Source organism: Trichechus manatus, unplaced genomic scaffold (genome assembly GCF_000243295.1).
Source record: "Trichechus manatus latirostris isolate Lorelei unplaced genomic scaffold, TriManLat1.0 scaffold00052, whole genome shotgun sequence".
Classification (NCBI taxonomy): Eukaryota; Metazoa; Chordata; class Mammalia; order Sirenia; family Trichechidae; genus Trichechus; species Trichechus manatus.
The window spans coordinates 3,529,995-3,541,616 of NW_004443988.1; the positions used below are offsets into that span (position 1 = coordinate 3,529,995).

Consider the following 11,622-nt stretch of genomic DNA (forward strand, 5'->3'; position numbering starts at 1 on the left):
AACAGTGCAACAAGGCCTGTCAAGCCCTCTTGCGACCCAAGAATTTAAATTTTCCAGGCAAACTACCATTAAAGTATAAAGGCAACATGCATCTTTAAATATGCAAGAACTGGGGGAATATTGTTCCCATGAGCCCTTCTTGAAGAAACTACCAAATAAGGAATCTGAGTAACTAAGACATAAAATATAGCAAAAGGGCTGACAATGAACACTGAATCCATTAACTGTGGCTCGAAGACTGAAACAAAGGTGAGACAATGGTTGTGGAGCAGAACTTAAGTGTTGTAAACATACAAACTGGGAAGGAAGGAAAAGGTAAGAGCAGAATAAAGACACTGATTTTCTCAAATTTTATAACCGCAAAAAAAAAGAAAAAAGAAAAAAATCCGTTAAATAAGAGAGGAATAATAGAACATTAAAATATACATGTCTACTTAGTGAATGGGCACTACAGCATAAGATAAAGAGCACATACTTTTGGGTGGGAAAGACCCAAGTCTAAATGTTGGCAAGTATTTCCTTTGTAACTTTGTGCAAGTTGCTCAACCTCTCTGACCAGTACATAGTTTCCTCAGCTGTAAATGGGAGATAATCAAATGTGCCTGAGGTTTGTTGGGTTTAGTGGAGCATAATAAATGCTCATTTATACCCTTGCAGGTCTTGCTCAAATCAATAACAAGGCAAAGTTGCTTCCGAAATTGCAGGCTGTCTAAGTTATTCAACCATACCTTTCAATGTGAGGTTTCAACAAAAAAGCCCCTGCTCCTGTAGGCCTGATAATTCACTAAAAATCATCCCGCTCTTCTTATTGTACCCTCAACCACACAGGTAAAGGAGAGGAACGCGCTCCTTAGGACAATCCCTTATACGGATCAAAAGGGCAACATTTGCCCAAAAGCAAAGATGAGAAGGTAGGAAGGGGTAGAAAAGCCGGACCAAAGGAAACGAGGAACCCAGGATGGAAATGAGGACAGTGCTGACGCATTGTGGGGAATACAACCAATGTCATGGAACAGTAGGTACAAACTATCCAATAGGAAACTCATTTGCTCTGTAAACTTTCACCTAATGCATAATTAAAAAATCATACAGGTAAATGTTAAATTTTGTTTACTATCTATTTACACGATCCCAATTTATATAAAAAAAATCAGAACAAAAGCTGGTGGAGGGCGGTTGAACGCCCGCGTGCCTCGCGCTGCTTTCTCTTTGTTTAAAAACCGACGTTTGTGCCGTTTCCCGGCAGCCTAGAGTAACCCTCCTCTCGCGCCAGGTGGTAAATATCGCTTTGGCCGCGCCGGGTCGGCTCTCGGCGGCATCTTCCGACCGGCGGCCGCGCTAGCGACCCGGGGACGTAGCCTGCGGAGCCGAGCCGGCGCTGGCAGGAGCCCGGCGGAGGAGGCCTTCCGGCGCCCAGGGCGGGTGGGTGTGCGGGCTGCAGAACCGCACCCGCCCAGGCAGAGACCACCCGGCGGCAGACCCTCCGCACAGGTGGGGCCCTGGAAAGCTGCGGGCCGTGGGGCCCATGGCTCAGAAAACGGGGCTCTCTCCTCAGTGAAGACTGTGACCCAAATCAGGGCCCCGCCGCCAGGGCGACCTGTGGCGCCGTCGTGGCCACCTCCAGGCCGCGCGGCGAGGCAGACACCAAGCGGAACGCCCTATTTGGCCCCTAAGACTAGCCGTGGGGGGAGAGAATCATCCATCTTTAGACACTAAGGCTCGGGGCGCCTAGGATTTTGTTTTAGTTACCTGACCTTGAAAGAGGGAAGGAGGGATTCAAGCCGCTTTCTGAACCTACAGGTCTTGCTTTTCTCACTAAAACCATCTTACTAAATCCTCTCACTTTACTTTTCTCCCCTCAGAGATTGTGTCATCTATGGCTGCCATGAAAACTTCTAACTATGGTGACCATTTCAGGCCAGAAAAATTAAAAGAATGGCCAGACCCCAAGGCAGTTTCTTTAATGGAGGTAAAACAACATGGCTTTTTAAGGCGTTATTTTGGTGGTAGGATTTAAATCCCTTAAGGTTAGGAACTACTATATCTTAGGAGCCTTGGTGGCGCAATGTTTAAGAGCTCGCTGCTAACCAAAAGATCGGCAGTTCGAATCCACCAAGCCGCTCCTTGGAAACCCTATAGAGCAGTTCTACTCTATCCTATAGGGTCGCTATGGGTTGGAATCGACTGGACCGCACTGGGTTTTTGGTTTTATATCCTCTTAATCACGGTTGTATCCTCCCAAACCGGAAGGGCGCCTAGCATATATTAGGCGTTCAAAAAAAAATTGTTGAATGGCAGTGGCCTGGCATCAAATTTGGCCGAGAGTGTAGTTAAGCGTCCATGTTCTGGGCTGAGGGGCCCGCAGGGAGAAAACACACCGATCCAACGCCCTCCCTGCAAGAAAACCTGGTCTGAGGAGGCTGTTGGACTGCTAATACTTTAGAGTCTGGAAAAGTAATGATCTTCTCGTAAAGAAAGTTTCATTGCTTTACATGATCCCATAATTTGCCTCGCTGTAAAGAAAGGCTATTGGTAATTTCCTGTATTTTGCCCCGCTTGCCGTGGCTGTATGAGTGGTAAGACGCTTAATTTTTGTATGTGTTTTTTATGTGGTGCCCACAGGACGCTGTAGATTTCAAGTGCTATTAATTACTAACATTTTCCTTATATTTTCTGGCAAAATCACAAAGAAGGAGCCATCAATGACAAAAACTATTTCTTTTAAAGTCTATCGCATGACTGAAAGGATCTATAACATTTGCCAATAGTGTTATTAGAATGGCTCAAAAAATATGATTCCTCAAGATGCTTGTCAACATGTAAGCTTTTCTCCACATAAATAGTGATTTATTCTAAATTTGCACTGTAGTATCAGAGAAAAAGTGTTGAATTGTTTTATATAATTTGTCAGCTGATATCTTAAAAGAAGTATGAGAAGGCTTTAAAGCAAGATTTTGTTTAAATTATTAGGAGAGCTTTTTTTTATTTTGGAGAAGACCTGAGCAGCTGCCTGAATATCATTTTAGATTTCATGTGAAGCAATTAAATATATGGGTAAAAACACAACTCTCCTTTTCAGGATTTCTTTCATTTACAGATTTAGTGTTTGAGTTTGTGGTTTGTCTTTGTTTTGATGCACTCTGGTTGGCAGAACAGAAGGAAGAGCCTGAGATTGAATAACATAGTTTGAAGAACTGGTATTATTTTACACTAGAGATAATTCTTTTAAGTAATATTATTTCTCTTCCAGATACTGGATTTTTAGTGCCTTGCCATTTGTTCCTACTTAGTCCTATAAGAATAAAACCTGGAAGATCGTTTCATATGATCCAAATGAAAAAAGCCCTAAAGTGAGGATTTAAATGCATAAGCTTTACCGAAACTCATAATGGAAACAGCAAGTCCCTAGATGTGAGACAGTGTGGATAGAGACCACTAGCGCTACTAACTAGCTCACAACTCTGGACCAGTTGAGCTAGATCGAACTTTCTGTGGTTTTGACTTACAAAGAAACCTAGCAGAAGGCAAGACACTTCAGGGGAACTTTAAGAAAACACCTACTGAATGCCTGAAAAGAGGATTCACTTTATAGAAGATCCCTTTAATTAGTAAGCTTTCTTGGTGTTTTAAAAATACGGTTTAATGATATGATGTCAGAGATTTGCCTCAAAATAATTGGAGGTGGAGGCAAGGGATTTGGATGAAATAAGATTGACTCTGAGTTGATAGTTGTTGAACCTGGGTGATAGGTTTATGGGGAATACTGTTTGAAATTTTCCGTAATCAAAAGTTACAAAATACGCTTTGAGGTACAGACATTGGATTTACACTAAAATTACTAGTAAAATACAGTGAGTGTTGTCATTTTGATTTATTTCTTCAGGATTTACATCCTAATTTTCAATTCTGTAATTTTAGGCATTAGCTAGAGAAGACATTGATGAAGCTGTACATGCAATATTACTTAGAGAAAATTATGTTGTGAAGGTAAGAGTTGGCTGCAGACTGTGTACATATTCTGTGTACATATTCTAAGTACATATATTCTGTGTGAGCAAGAGTGATGCCTAGCAATGTGATCAAGAGTTGACTACCATGTCAAGGAGATGCATTTTGTGGGGAGAATGAGGCTCCTCTGATTTTCTTGTTTATACTTCATAGATCTTAGGTTGTGCCACTCCATTTCAGGTCCAAACCCTCCTTCCCATAATTCCACCTGGATCTATCCTTAAAGGATCTGAGAGGTTGTTCTAACTGCTCCCCCTTTTTGTTCTAGTACTGAATAGAAATTCTTTCCTACTAGAGCTTGTCTTTTTCCCCTTATGTTCCCCCATCTCGGTGAGGATATATAAAGCCACCAGAAATAAATTAGTACTTAAGGACAATGACCAACCAGCACTGATAGTCATTAAGAAATTAATAAACACAAGAGTGTTTTAATTGCAGTGAGAGGGATTAAAATTAGGTGTTATAATAAAACTCTGATGTTGGAATTGTGATTTACAGTTTATAAAGGGAATTCACACATATTCTCATTTCAGCAGCAAAAGAGGTAGGTAGGATTCCCTTCCCGTTACAGATTCAAAGAGAGAGGCATTGGAGCAAGTCTGGTGCTCTTCTTCTACTTGACAATTTTGTCACAGAATTTCCTGATGATGAGGCAGAGATATGGAATGGGTGACCAGGGAAAGCTCTGAAATACTTAGGAAGAAAAGGTTCATAAGTCAGGAATGATTTAATGTGGTTTAATCCGAAGGCATGGTCATGGTTTAGAACTTTTCATCAGTCCTTCCTGCTCTGTGTTCTCAGGTTCTCTTTCTGAACTTTATTCTGTTCTTCAATTATTTTATCCTAGGACTTTGCATCCTGAATGTATCTGAGAGGTTAGGAGTGGGAACAAGTTTTTTCCCTCCCTTTCAAATGACAATAAATGGAAAATTTTATAATAATTTATTTTCCTCTTTTTTTATCACTTCATTAGGGATTAGATATGTATTTTCAGCATCTGGAAAATTTTAAAGAAAGAAGAAGAGAAATATTACATAAAAAATGGGTTGAAAATGTTGTAAAGCCTCTTCAGCAGAGAATTATGGAAAAAGTAATTTCATATAGAGGGCTGAAAAAAACAAAACAAGAGAATTTTGAATATTATTTACGGCATACAAATAAAACGGTACTGAGAGTTTTATTTTATTTTTTAAAATTAAGTATAATTTGAGGAGTTGTTGTGATTAGGTGCCGTCAAGTCAGTTCCAACTCATAATGACCCTGTGTACAACAGAACGAAACACTGCCTGGTCCTGTGCGGTCCTCACAATCGTTGCTATGTTTGAGCCCTTTGTCACAGCCACTGTGTCGGTCCATCTCGTTGAGGGTCTTCCTATTTTTCACTGACTCACTACTTTACCAAGCAGGATATCCTTCTCCAGGGACCACTCCCTCCTGATAACATGTCCAAAGTACGGAAGATGAAGTCTCGCCATCCTCCCTTCTCAGGAGCATTCTGGTTATACTTCTTCCAAGACAGATTTGTTCGTTCTTCTGGCAGTTCATGATATATTCAGTATTCTTTGCCAACACCATAATTCAAAGGCATCAATTCTTTTTTGGTCTTCCTTATTCATTGTCCAGCTTTCACATGCATATGAGGCAATTGAAAATACCATGGCTTGAATCAGGCGCACTTTAGTCCTCAAGGCGACATCTTTGCTTTTTAACCCTTTAGACAGGTCTCTTGCAGCAGATTTGCCCAATGCAATAAGTTGTTTGATTTCTTGACGTGAAGAGTTAGGACAGCATTTTCATGGTTTATGTAAACAGCTCCAAGTTTTTATTTAGGATGAATTCATTGAACTGCGTTAAAGTTGACTGCATTTTTAAACCTGGTTTAGGGTGGAGGGGATAGAGACATTGATGTGGAACCAGCTATATCAGGAAATCTTTTAGGTAAATGTGGCTTAAGTCATAAGGACGTTTATTGTTTATTTAGCAAGAAATCCAGAGGTAGGTGGTCTCGTGGGTTCTGGCAGCATAACAATGTCATCAGCAACCCAGGTTTTTTTCTGTTGTTTTTCTGTTCTGCTATCCTTAATGTTTTCACTTTTTCCCCTTCATCCACACATTTAGATGATGGTCGCTTACAGCTCCAGGTATTGGGTCTCTGTTCAATGCAGAAAGAAGGGGTAAGGAATGGTACTATGGGACTCACATCCTAGAAGCAAACCCCCAGCAGACTTCCCCTTTGGTCTCATTGGCCCGAACTGCATTCCAGCTCTAAGGACCAAGCTGTACAAGTCCTAGATATAAGTGGGACTGGAAAAGAGTGTCTGGCTTTCCTCTCTATAGTAGGAAGTAGGCAAGGGAGAATGGGATTACCTCGCCACTGAGTTAGCCAACTATTATGTATAGAGCCTGCGAGTTTCTATGCTTTGTACTTCAGTTTGGCTTTACAAAACAATCTCAAAATTTTGGTTTCTTATTTTGAAGATTTTAAACTTTGAAGTCAGGATCCTTTTTTTGAATTTCAAAAAAAACCTATTGTGGTCAAGTCAATTCCGAGCAGCTAGTAGATTTGAACTTCTGACCTCTTGGTTAGCAGCCAAACACTTAACCACCAGGGTTCCATTTAGGTGCACCTGTTTGTAGTAGCAAATTTAAATCTGTTGGCCTTATGTGTGCACTACAAGATCATTGTCCTCCCTGGAGTAGTTTAACTGAATTATTAGGGCATTAATGATATTTATTATACTTAATAGAGCCCTGGTGGCACAGCAGTTAAGTGCTCTACTGATAACCAAAAGGTTGGCAGTTCAAACCTAATCTGTGGGAGAAAGATGTGGCAGTCTGCTTTCGTAAAGATTACAGCCTTGGAAACCCTATGGGGCAGTTCTACTCAGTCCTATAGTGTCACTGTGAGTAGTAATTGACTTGATGGCAACGGGTTTGTTTTGGAGGAGCCATGGTGGTGCAGTAGTTGAAGCGCTCAGCTGCTAACCAAAAGGTGGGTAATTCTAATCCACCATCTGGTCCTTGGAAACCCTATGGGGCAGTTCTACTCTGTCTTATAGGGCCATTATGAGTTGGAATCGACTTGATGGCACACAACAACAACATTATATTTGCTGTAATAAAATTTAATACTTGGAGAAATTATCTCCATAGTTCTTATTTCAAGATATCCTTATGACAGCCTTGTGATATGGGTGTCATTATTAACCCCATTTTATAGATAAGAAAACAAACACTTAGGTGAAACTGGTCCAAGTTCACAGAGCTAGTTAGAGGCAGAGCTCAAGACTGAATCATGCTTATTCGAAATTAGACTGCAAGATCCTACAGTTGTGCCCAGAAATGTGACTGCTTAAGAGTAGGATAGGGAAGCCCTGTCTCAGAAACAGCATGTGTTGAAGTCCAAGTGATTTTGAATGACAGTGAGTCAACCATGTAATCTGGCTTCCTAGAAAACATGAGCTCTGTTTTCTTTGAGAAAGGTGTTAAGAGTGAGTCTGTGCTTAGCGTGGGGAAGCATCAGAGTCCTGGTCCATCTTGTCCTTATCCCCTTACTCCTGATGTCACACTGTAGAGGGGACTTTCACCAGCTGCAGAGCCTTTAGAAGAGGGTGGGGCTTTATAGAAGGAGAAGTGGAGAGAAAAGGGGTATGTAGCTCAAAGAAGAGATGGCACAAGGGGAAATGAAAGCTTTAAATGTTTGAAAGGCTTATAGGTTGATAACGGGTACGTGCATTTTGTGTTGCTTCAGGGGAGAAAACCAGGATCTGTGCGTGGAAATTACAAGGTAGATTTGGACTCAGTTTAAGGACAGACTTCTTAGTGGTTGTTCTTGTGTGCCTTCGAGTCTGACTCAAGGAGCCCTGGTGGTGCAGTGGTTAAGCGCTCAGCTGCTAACTGAAAGGTTGGCCGTTGGAACCCACCAGCTGCTCTGTGGGAGAAAGATGTGGCAGTCTGCTTCTGTAAAGATTACAGCCTTGGAAACCCTATGGGGCAGTTCCACTCTGACCTATCGGGTTGCTATGAGTTGGAATCGACTCAATGGCAACAAGTTTTTAAGGCACTCTGCCACATCTTTCTCGAGTGGAGCAGCCGGTGGGTTTGAACGACTGACCTTTTGGTTGGCAGCTGAGCTCTTTAACCACTGTGCCACCAGAGGTACTTTCTTAGTGGTTAGAATTACCAAAAAAGTACCTTCCCCACGGAGCAAAAGTTCTCAGTCTAAGGCTAGTTGATGACTTCAGACTAAAGCTGGATGATTACTTCTTTCAGGATGAGGTGGACTAAATTACTTCTAAGGTTTCTTCTAACCCTTTGAATTTATGATTTCATATAAATACGGAATAAAGTATTTGGATTTTATGAATCCTGTGAAACACTTTTGTATGTAGTGATTTTTTTTCCATAGTTGGATTTATTATTTTTTTTAAAGGAAACTGTATTTGGAAAACATTATGATCCTGAAGTATATAATCCTTTTTATATGAAGAAAAAGGACTCAAGATATGGAAAGGTAGAGTAGGTTTTTCCCTTTTATTTATTTATTTCTTAGAAGTTCTGGGGTTGGGGAGAGCCTAGTCATTTTAGAAGTCTTACAGATATTCTCTATTCATTTAAAAAAAAAAAAATCCACAAAAGCTTTCCCCTTCCTTTTAGAATAGGAACCCAAAGAAAGTAATTTTAGACTACTGGAGAATTTATACTGTGTGAACATGGCACAAGTGTGTGGGGTCATTCATTCATTCATTTGCTCAATTATATTCGGAAAACTTGAAGTAGAGAAGGGAGGGAAATGTGTGTGGGCAGCGAGTAGAGTGGAGGGTGTGGACGAGTGTGTGGTAGAAGGCAGTGCAGGGGACAGTGGGACTCGGGAGGGAGAGTGCCTCTCCCTGCAGGTACAAGGAGGATGTCAGGAAAGGCTGCCCGGAAGAGCTAATGGGTGAGCTTGTAACGAGGCTTCAGATTTTTCAAACTGCCGATACGTGAGTCAAAATGTAGAGATGTAGGTTTCAGTTTTACTCCTGTGTCACTAAAGTAGCAACTGATATCATTCATTAAAAAAAAAAATTTGTGTGGCTCTGAAGAGGGAATGGTTTATTTTGCTTCTTCCGGAAAACCAAGTCAGATCATTATTATGAAGAGAAAAAGGTTATCTTCGTTACAGGGAGGATCTTACTGAGTGGGTGTTGGGGGAAGCACATATTATGCTGCCTCATTTCTTCAGTAATAATTTACCTAGTGTTCTTGGGCCCAGCACTGGGTTAAGTGCTATAGGGGGATAAAGAAGGGAAAAAATGGTCCTTCTGTCTAAAGCTTACAGTCAGGATGGGGGAGAGAAAAAATATTTCTCAATAACCTCTGTACTCCCTTGCCCTTTACACACACACAGATGTTCATCCAGCTAGTTCTCACACGTCCTCCAAGACCAGTTGTCAGATTCCCCTGGAGGCGTTCTTCCTCCCAGGCTGGGCTAGGAGCATTGCGTTGAGATCCTAAAGTATCCTGAGCTGACTGCTCGCGACTAGATTGTCATCATGTTACTTGTCAGTTCTACTAGCCTGAGAGATCCTTGAGGGCAGGAACTAGCCCAGGTATGGCATGTGGTGCCGTCAGCAAATATTTATTGACTCACACAATGATAACAGTAGAACTCTGAACAGAAGCGTGTCTCTTCTATTTGGGCAACCCACCTTCCATTCAACCATTTAAGGCTCAGTGAAATATCCTGATCTGGGCAGGAGATATTTAACCTTCCACACTGCCCTGTGGATTGACAATATTCACAGGCCCTTATTCTTGGTGCTTGGGGTACAGTGAGGCCATACTTGAATGCTTTGGGCAGATTTTAAAAGCTTAGTATTCAAACTGCCCTCGAATCCTCAAGAGTCTTGTTTTCTCTAGGTTTCAGTCCCATCATTTTATGACCCTCTGTTTCAAGGACAGCAAGAGGCAGATGAAGAGAACAGAGCTATTCTCCCATGTGAGACAGGTACTTTGGGATCATGGGGCTTCGTTTTTGGAAACTGCTGATTGTCAGATGATTTCCTGCTCCAGGAGCAACTGGAGTTGACTTTAAGAGTGTTGACTTAGACTTCTTATCTTCCTGCAGGAAAACAATATTCCAGAAAAGAATTTAAAGAACTAGAAAAGACCAGGCTGCGTTCGAACTTGCCCCAGTTCCCTTTTACTCTGCGCAGTGTGATGCCAAAAGAAAGGCGGGAGGCCTTTGTGAGAACCGCGAGAAGTGAAATTCATAGTCCATGCAGGTGAAGATGAACAAGCTCCAGGACTGCTAATAGAAAAATATGCCTTTAACTTGTACTGTAGTTTAACACCTAATGCGGATCTTCTAACTAATTGCATTTTCTTCTTTTAGTGATTTATAGTTTTATTATTATGACTGTGTTCCCTTTTGTATTGCAAAATATACACAGAGAACAGAGTAAAATACAAACATAAACCTTCACAAATTGCCAAGCCAACCCTGTGAAATCACCACCCAGGTCAAGAAGTGGAGTGTACCCCCTTCTGATGACAGTCCCTTCCTTCCCCCAGGGCTGTCTTCACTGTTTTAAGTATTCGTTTCCTTGTTTTCCTGATAATGTTATCAGCTAATTTTGCATCCTTAAACAACAGAGTTTATCTTGCCTATTTTTGAACTTCATATAAATGGAATCGTATAGTATTTATTTTTTTGTGACTGACTTTTTAAAAAGCATCTTTATTAAGGTATAATTTACATACAAATGTATAATTCCATGTGTGACTGACTTCTTTTGCTCACCATTATGCTTTTAAGATTCATCCATGTTGTTGCATAGAGTTCCAGGGTATTCATTTCTGACTTGGATAGTATTCCATCGTATGGCTATGCCATCATCTGTTTAACCATTCCACTGTTGGTGGACATTTGAATTGTTTCCAGGTTTTGGCTATTATGAATAGTGCTATTATGAATAATCCAGCACAGTATGTTGGTTCCCACAAGCCTCATTTCTTAGGGTTTATATGTAGGAGTGGAGTTTTCTGGATCATAGGATAATTTTGAACTGTTTTCCAAAGAGGCTGTTTCAGTTTACACTGCCATCAGCATGGATGAGAATCACATCGCTCCATATTCCCCTCAACCCTTGGTGCAGTTGTTAGACATTTTAATTTGAGTGAAGTTGATGGCTGTATAATAGCATTTTCCTGATTACCAATGAGAATGAGTACTTTTCATACAGATCCCTATTGGCTATTTGGGTGTCCTCATTTAAGAAGTACCTATTCAAGACTTTTGCCATTTTTTTTCCTGTTAGATTGTCTATCTTATTGATTTGTAGGTGTTTCTCATATATTCTGGATATAAACCCTATTTCAGTTATATGTGTTGTAAGTATTTTTTCCTGTTTCGTTGATTGCATTTTTACTCTTCCTAACCAAACCAAACCCATTGCCATCAAGTCAATTCCAACACAGCGACCCCATGTGTGTCAGAGTAGAACTGTGCTCCTAGGGTTTTTTTTTTTTCTTTTTTTAATATTTTATTGTACTTCAGGTGAAGGTTTACAGAACAAATAGTTTCTCATGAAACAGTAGTACACATGTTGTTTTATGACATTGGTTAACAAC

General features: G+C 40.8%; 1 protein-coding gene across 1 annotated transcript in view; it reads left to right on the plus strand.

Moving 5' to 3' along the window:
- The first annotated feature begins 1,860 nt into the window (after nt 1–1,860).
- The window catches only part of FAM228A (family with sequence similarity 228 member A), an 18,462-nt gene continuing 8,700 nt past the window's right edge, over nt 1,861–11,622 (plus strand). Inside the window, 6 exon segments of the mRNA XM_023732393.1 lie at nt 1,861–1,969; nt 3,919–3,987; nt 4,982–5,173; nt 8,441–8,521; nt 9,910–9,997; nt 10,118–10,274. Coding sequence (XP_023588161.1) covers nt 1,877–1,969; nt 3,919–3,987; nt 4,982–5,173; nt 8,441–8,521; nt 9,910–9,997; nt 10,118–10,274 — 680 coding nt within the window. The 5' untranslated portion in view covers nt 1,861–1,876.